Raw genomic sequence first — 8,745 nt, 5'->3', positions numbered from 1 at the left:
GTCTCAGCTCAAGGTGATGATTGTGTAAGTTGCCGAAGTTGAATGTGGTTTAAATATCAATATGTATGGATTTTGAGTCAGATGAAAGTTATATTTTTCATTCATCCTTTCCATCACCGCCATAAAGTAAAATAAGAGACATAAATGTAAATGTGTCTTTAGAGGTAGGAGAGTTTTCATCTCTATTGAATAAATAATCAAAATATAGGGGAAATTATCATTGTCACAGCTATTTTAATGAAGGAGTCCACACATCAAGAGTATAAAATAAAAAATAACCCCGTGATCATCACTGGTAGCCAAAGAAAACAATGGCTGACCTGCCCAACTATCAACCTGCGTGTGGTCATATTATTTTATCTTCCTGTTCTGATGAAGGCAACATTTCATCCCCTCAGAAAAAACAGGGGGAAATGGCACTTGAAGTCTTCAGAGGTCAACAAGTTAAAGTCGGTACACTTAAAGAGTTTTTTCTTTGATAAAGGCAAAACATTGTTTTACAGCAAATTATTATAGAGAAAACTATTTCAGCATAAACCATCTTAAAACGTTCACCTTCTGTCTAAATCTAAATGACAGAACATTTTCAGCCTAAAAAGATGTTTTAACAAAAAGAAGTACGGATGCTTTGGTCTCACAAAATCACATTCAGTCTGGTGTTTGAACTCATTGTGGTTGATTACAGTATTAAATCATACATGCTTTTGTGTGTGTATGATATAATATTCATAAATATAACAAAGGTCTTTGCAGTTGAAAAATAAAAAATTAAAGACCGAACTGGAATGGTCTCATCTCATTCCCATTATATCTTCTGTATTTCTTGGTATTTTATTTTTTTTAGATATTCTTTTAAAAATATCACTGTAAAATGTCCAAGTAGTCATGAAGGTTGGGGGCACAGTGTGACTAATATCAACAGTAATCTGAGTTTTCTGACTTTCAAATTCCCCTCATCAGACTTTCCCTTGTTTAAGTTACTGTGCACAAATAGTTAAATATCCATTTATACTGTCTCCATTCAACAGCTTGCAGGAAAGAGAAAACAACGGCAACCACGTTTAAGTGATATGATAAAACAAATTAGCAAAGTATGAAGTAAAACTATCCTTGATCAAAGGAAAGAGTAACAGGAAGTTTTGTATGAGGTCCATGTGTTATCTGTTATTCAAATTTTCCAGATTATTTTCCTCCTGCTGCAGGTGACAGCTGATGCTTCTGCAGGATGAATGGGGATGTCTGCCCATAAACTGTCTTATTAATTTGTTTTTGATAAACACCCCCCTTTGAGATTCATGCATTTAAATAAAAAGCCTATGATGAATTTCAAGAGACAGATACAGCAGCTACAAAAGTTGATTGTAATTCAAGACTAGCACTTTATAATCCCACCCACGTCATCTGGGTAACAAGACTGGATTTTTGGGGACATTGGATCTGCAGACTCCAATTACTCAACTGCAAATATTCTTATATTCTTTTCTCATTCAACAGTGGGTGCACCAATCTTTTCCATCCTTCTTCAGACATACATGTCCTGCTTGTGAATGCGTCACAAGGCCATAAACACAACATTTTTAAAAAGTGACTTTTCAGAATGAGCAATCAATTTCCTCTCCCTATATTCTGGTATTATCCCCTTCAGTGGAGTTGAAGGTGAAACAAAAAGCCTAAGAAGAGAGTTGTTATTGGTGTACAAGCTAAGTGAGCATGTGGGGTTTGATTAGCGTTAAAAGAACGTTCCGCCTGATGAAGTGAGAGTAGGTGGATGAGGATGTTGGACGTTATCAGATTTATACCCTGCCAGATAAGACAAGACACTTTACATAACAGATTTTGAAGATATCATAAGGATATCATCATGTCCACAGAAATACGATAAGAATATGAGCCACGCACTGAACCAGTCCTTCTTTTCTGTGACTCCATGAGTCAGTCACACTCATTGCAGTCAACTACATTTGGTGATATTACATGCTAGCAAATACTGTAGATCCCATCAGTGAATGGAATTTCAGTCTCAAGAGCACTGACCATTTAGAATTAGTGACAACTAAGTGTGTAACTGTAAGTGTAACTGCTCTAGTAGGCAGGTAGACAGGTGTAGTTATTTATTACTGGTTATTAAACCACTGCACAACAGAACACTTGAACAGGAGAACACCTGCGTAGATGCTTATTAATGTGAGTGATATAAATTTGACCCAACTTTTTTTTAAGTAGACAAAAGTAGTATTAACACACACTGCAGAGCATCAATTCAAATAAAACCTTTATTAACATCCATCTATACTTTTGACGTGAATAACATCCCACACCATCACACTAACAGTTACACAGCAGTGACCAGCTCCTGACACTATTTATGGCTTCAGTGCATTTTTGTTTTCTTCAGTAGATGATATTATTTATTTCTGACAAAAGATGACATTCCAGTTAAGTGTCGAATTCAGCAAAATGCCTTGAACTGGTCAGTGCTTGACAACACAACAAATAACAGGTGGATATGGATAGAGCTATAATTCTAGGAGCCTATTTAATCTGTGACATGCCATACAATCAGCCTGTGGAAATATGATGAGAAGTGGTGTTTCCTGACACACATGAATACCAGGGAAGTAATGTTAACCATTAACCATCAGTGCAGTCGATTGCCTAAAAGTGCCATATCATTTTAAAAGGTATGTTTCATGTTTTAGTTTTTCCATGCTGGTGCTGAATGTTGCATGTTTGCTACTCTTAGGTGATACCCTCTAAACAGAGAGGACACAGGAGAGGAAAACCTGAAGGAAGAAGAGAATAGCAAAACAACTAAAGTGTGAAAAGAGAACAGACAACATTTAAAAACCACGGCTGGAGAAATCATTTGCACTCCTGCTAAGGCTGGACAAGAATTCACTGTTATCATTTGAAAACTTTCAATGGTATTTACAATCTTGTTCTTGTGTATATTTTTTATAAATGTTGTCCAAATTATTGATCTTAAGCCAATTGTGAATAATACGACAAAGATTTGAGCCATATTGCCCAGCCCTAACTGTTGCATAGTAAGAAAGCGTTCATGTCAGGGGTCTAGGCTATGTCCTCTTCGCCCTCCTCTTCAAACTCGCCCTCTTCCTCAGCAGTGGCGTCCTGGTACTGTTGGTACTCGGACACCAGGTCATTCATGTTGCTTTCAGCCTCAGTGAACTCCATCTCATCCATGCCCTCGCCCGTGTACCTGAAACAAGTAAATATTTTTTAGCAAATTTGTCTCGTGGTAAACTGTTTTGTATTATGACGTGCATGGAAACATGTTAGTGTATGACAACAGTCTTCTTTTACTCACCAGTGGAGGAAGGCCTTGCGGCGAAACATGGCGGTGAACTGCTCCGAAATGCGCTTGAACAGCTCCTGAATGGCTGTGCTGTTGCCAATAAAGGTGGCGGCCATCTTGAGGCCGCGAGGAGGGATGTCGCAGACCGCTGTCTTCACATTGTTGGGGATCCACTCCACAAAGTAGCTGCTGTTCTTGTTCTGCACGTTCAGCATCTGCTCGTCCACCTCCTTCATGGACATGCGTCCTCTGAAGATGGCGGCGACTGTAAGGTAGCGCCCGTGGCGTGGGTCGCAGGCTGCCATCATGTTCTTGGCATCAAACATCTGCTGGGTGAGTTCAGGAACTGTCAATGCCCTAGAATAAGACAGACAATTTGATTAGTATTCATGTCAAATGCATTAAAAATACAACTTGAGTCTGATCTGGGTGGGTCTGATCCAGTCTCTAAAAAGGACGCCCCTGCCTCTCTACCTGTACTGCTGGCTGCCACGGCTAGTCAGGGGGGCAAAGCCTGGCATGAAGAAATGCAGCCTGGGGAAGGGCACCATGTTGACAGCCAGTTTCCTCAAATCAGCATTGAGCTGGCCGGGGAAGCGCAGGCAGGTGGTCACCCCACTCATGGTGGCTGAGACGAGGTGGTTGAGGTCACCGTAGGTGGGCGTGGTGAGCTTCAGTGTGCGGAAGCAGATGTCATACAGGGCCTCATTATCAATGCAGTAGGTCTCGTCTGTGTTCTCAACCAGCTGGTGGACGGAGAGGGTGGCATTGTATGGCTCCACCACTGTGTCTGACACCTGGAGTGGGAGCGTGAAGGGAAAGATGAGACAAAGGGAGGAAGAAGGAATAGCGTTACAGAAAAGCATGTGCAGGGCCAGCTGTGTCATTTTAAAACATTTTCACGTGTTATTGTGAACCTTGGGTGAAGGCACCACGCTGAAAGTGTTCATGATGCGGTCTGGATACTCCTCTCGGATTTTGCTGATGAGCAGCGTGCCCATGCCGGAGCCGGTGCCTCCTCCCAGGGAGTGTGTGAGCTGGAAGCCCTGGAGGCAGTCGCAGCTCTCTGCCTCCTTTCTCACCACATCCAGGACAGAGTCCACCAGCTCGGCTCCTTCAGTGTAGTGGCCTTTAGCCCAGTTATTACCGGCTCCGCTCTGGCCTGTGTTACGTGCAAATACAGAAATCTATCACAGCTGTGGTGTCAAAACCTCTTATATCTTATATACTTGCAAAGTCAAACATGATTTACTTGCAGTGAGCAGTACATACACTGAAAGAACCTGGCTCATTTACTCGTGCAGGACTGTGGAAAACTACTTTATGGATATGCAGCTTTAAAATAACAGTGACTAATTATAATAATAATAATAATAATACATTTTATTCATATAAATAGGTTCTCAAAGTCACTTTACATGGTTTGCATTTCTTATAATATTAAATATATATACAAGTTATGTTCATATTTAAATTCTCACCAAAAACAAAGTTGTCTGGTCTAAAGATTTGGCCAAAGGGACCAGACCTCACAGAGTCCATTGTGCCTGGCTCCAAGTCCACCAGCACTGCACGAGGGACGTACTTGCCACCTGAAAACACAGGTGGACAAATTAAGGAAAGATATGAAACAATTTACACAAATACCTGCTCACTTTTTCTCCTTTTTGTTAGTGTGCATTAATTACTTTCGAAATGTTGACCAAACAAAGCAAAAAAGTCTTCAGTACGCCAACACTTTCAGTGCTTTTTACGGATTTGAAAAGCAAAGTGAAATCACAAAAACTCTGAGCAATATATGTTTCGACATTGAGCTACCTGTTTGAAATTTATTATAAGGATTGGGTTGGCTGCTTACAGCAGACAGTTCCAGTAGAGCTACAGAAAGCACAAAACCAACACTATAAGTGGTTTATGAACTGTGTTTTGATATTGGGTGAGAAACGTGTTCATTTACATTACTTGTTACATGTTCCTCAGTCATAAAGTAAAAAAATAAACAAGGTTAGTCTTTTATATAGGCTACATATATTACAATAAGTTAAAGCTAACACTCATATTTGGGTTGTTTTCGTTGGCTGGAGGTTTGTTGTTTTGTTGTAACGTTTTCATAGAGACGGGGCGACAGTAACTAGGAAGGAGAGCCAAACAGGGCACGCTGACTGGTTTCTAGTGGCTTCTAGCGGGAGAAGAACCGCCTGCTGGATGGCTACGGTACTAACAAGCCTTACCGAGTAGTGTTGAATTTCCTCGACTCCGTTAGAAATGAGATAATCTAACTCTAGCTCGGAAACCTTGAACAGCAATGTGAAGTTCACCTGTCGCCTCGTTGTAATACACGTTGATCCGTTCCAGCTGCAGGTCGCTGTCCCCATGGTATGTCCCGGACGGGTCGATGCCATGTTCGTCACTTATCACCTCCCAGAACTAGATTTGGGAAAAAGACACGACAGGATAACGGTTAAAGTAGCATGACTTACCCCTGCGAGTCAGACCCATCGGCGGTTTGGACACCAAGGCTATCGTTAGCTTCGAGGCTAAGTAACGTGAAGTTAAGCTCATTTATCAGCCCGCCCAACCAAATATAACATTCACGCTCTTTTTTGTCATAGAGTTGAGACTTCACTGTTAAACTAAGCTATTCTAACCTTAGCTCCAATTTGGTTTCCACATTGGCCTGCCTGCAGGTGAACGATTTCCCTCATTTTGGTCGAAATAAAAAACTTCTGAATGACCGACACAGACAAAGTTCCTCCAGCGCTCCAGCAGCGAACTAACCTGACAAGGTGGAGCGCTGCCAACTACAACATGGCCGATTAACACTATTGGACCAACGAACTGTCACTCAAAACACACCGGACATGTCATTGGTCGAGAAAACTTAGTGTCGAGTTTTGATTGGATGTTGTTATGTGGGACCCGTTGCCTTGGAAACACAAAACAGAATTCAACACACACAGCAGCGTTTCTGCAGAGACACGCCTCTCTGCTTTGTGCAAAAAACAACAACTAAATCTTGATATTTAGTTTCTTTTTGACCGTGATCTCTAATAGGTGAACCTCCCTGCTGCTCAAAATATGATCATCTGTGACACAATCTTTCCTTTTTCATTTCACAATCTGTACTTCCCCCACCAAATCAACAAATTTTAAAAAAGTAAGTCTAGTGTGATTCCATGTTTATTAATCAACAAGTAGGCTATCAAACTAATCCCTCACGTTCTGTCTCCATGGAAGAGAAGCAGTGAATGATTGTTATAACATGCTCAACTCATCTGATGCACAAGGGCGTTTCCTCATACAGTCAAGGGATTTAGCTGGTTTTCACCTGACCTTCACATATTTACATGTAGCCTATAAATTACAATGTTTATCCAATAAAATCAAATTATTAAAACTGAAGTCCAAGTTTTCTCCTTCATAAATTGGCTTTAAAAAACAGACATTACATCCAATGGGTGCAGCATTAGCTTTTATCTTTATGTTGAAGCCAACTCTGTCATGATAGCCATTCATACTGGAATAAAATATGTTCTACAACCTCAATATCTTTCTCACAAAACCCATAGGTATTATTGTCCCAACCTTTTTTTTTTCATGCAGGAATTCATTAGATGGAGAGGTGTCATTCAGTGTTTTAAAGCTTACTTCTTTGGCTTGGAACTGGATAAGATAAATATAATTTTCTTATTACAGCTTCATTTGTATATTCTTGCAGAACATACTTTCTTCCCAGTTGATTTGGCTAATACTCCACATAAACATTTCCAATAAATGTATTAGTGAACTGCTTGCTAAGTTCTAAGTTAATATCTCCAACACAGAATGGCCTCAGATACAATACTGCAGTGCACCAAAGGCTGTTGAACCATTTTATTACATTCTCTAACAAAACAGCAAAGATTTAATTTATCACAGATTCTCCATAATGTAAACATGTCTCCATGAAATGGGTCACAGACCATTTTCCTCTTTCAATCCAAAGAACAATCATTTCTGAGTATCTTGTTCCACATTAGTGTATTAGTGTAAAGTTATGCTTATATACTGTATTAAGTTCCAATAAAGGAGAACTTGTGAAAGTCTGACAGTTTCACATGTGGTTTGTATGAATCATATCACAAACATCTATTCCTACCATTTTGTGAATAATTTCATTGTGGATGGAGCAAGTCGACATGCAGGCGTAAGTGCAAAAAGGACAGCATATTAACAATAAGATACTAGAAAAGAAGTAAAATAGAAGCCAGAGATTTCAACGAAACTAAATTAAGCAGAGGCAAAAGGAACAGGAAAAAAACCCCAACAAAGAACGCTGCAGCCTCCTCCTCCCCAGTGAATGGCATTTTGTCACCTCAGCCTCACCTACGGGAGCCTACCACCTGGCCAGGCAAGTATAGGGTGAGCTAAACAGAGAGAGAGCATCACAACAAAAGAAAATAATTAATAAACATTAATGTATAAGAGTTGCTGCTCACATCACAATTTACTATTGGGCACCCATTCATACCAAATGAAAATAGAATTTAATTTACTGCAGAACTAATTTGCCTATCCCTCTACATCGTAACAATGCCCCGCCCCTCCCTACTGAGAAGACACAATGATGTTTTCACTATCCAGATTAAGCAGCTGGTCTGCCCCAACATCCCAGGCAGAGCTATCACACAAACACACACACACAACAGGGTGAACCCCATCGTCGCTGTATGAAACAACAATAACACAAACCAAACAAGCTTTTGTTATTTACATGACGTGAATGTTAAAGTATCGGATAAACTGAAACACTGGATTGCAATTAATAATCAAGCAGATGATAAAAATGCACTGTCAACGTTGGGGAACAGGGTCAGTGAAAAGGGAGAAAAGCAACCTCTTCCCAAGCCTCTTTAATTTTACCCTTATAACAAAGGTATCCACTCTGCCCTCTTCAGTACCATTGACCATGTCACCTCTTCTGATTTGCTTCCAGATGAAGCTATGCATTCAAAATTGTTTTACATTGTTCAACGTTTTTATGAATATTTGCTTTTTCCATTGTTTCTTTATTCCTGCCACAAACTGCGGTTCCTAAATGTGAACTGGGATTGGCCTAAGAAACAGGTTGTGCTTACCCAGCTGGTAACATGGCACTGGATGGAGGTTTGAGAGCTGACACAATAGGTAAGGTGAGAATACAACAGCCTAGTTGGCATTGCTGCTAAAAACAGGGCTGTGGCCATAAAAAGTGTGTGTGCATAAATCTACACTTTGAGTAGCAATACGTGTGAGTAATGAAACATTCAGACTAGAAAAGGAGAGTCTTGAGCAAAGTCCCGGAGGTCAAAGGTGCCTCCGGCCACACTGTCTTTCACCGACAGGCATCCTGGAATACACAACCATGGAAAGATTGTATTGTCAACGACACATAGTGGTCTGCATCATCC

General features: G+C 40.4%; 1 protein-coding gene across 1 annotated transcript; it reads right to left on the bottom strand.

Annotated features, from left to right (window-relative positions):
- Positions 1 to 2,255: 2,255 nt before the first annotated feature.
- On the bottom strand, positions 2,256 to 6,117 carry LOC119910866 (tubulin beta-4B chain). The gene is made up of 7 exons (XM_038729684.1): positions 5,965 to 6,117; positions 5,635 to 5,743; positions 4,798 to 4,908; positions 4,234 to 4,478; positions 3,791 to 4,113; positions 3,329 to 3,673; positions 2,256 to 3,220 (listed from the first exon to the last, which is right to left on the bottom strand). Exons 1-7 carry the CDS (start codon positions 6,019 to 6,021, stop codon positions 3,073 to 3,075), a joined length of 1,338 nt encoding a protein of 445 aa, XP_038585612.1. The 5' UTR covers positions 6,022 to 6,117; the 3' UTR covers positions 2,256 to 3,072.
- Between the last annotated feature and the right edge of the window lie 2,628 nt (positions 6,118 to 8,745).

This window comes from Micropterus salmoides, unplaced genomic scaffold (genome assembly GCF_014851395.1).
Source record: "Micropterus salmoides isolate LMB-PRFRI ecotype aquatic unplaced genomic scaffold, ASM1485139v1 Ms_hic_scaffold_19, whole genome shotgun sequence".
In the NCBI taxonomy this organism is placed as follows: domain Eukaryota; kingdom Metazoa; phylum Chordata; class Actinopteri; order Centrarchiformes; family Centrarchidae; genus Micropterus; species Micropterus salmoides.
This window is presented reverse-complemented; position numbering and strand designations above follow the sequence as displayed.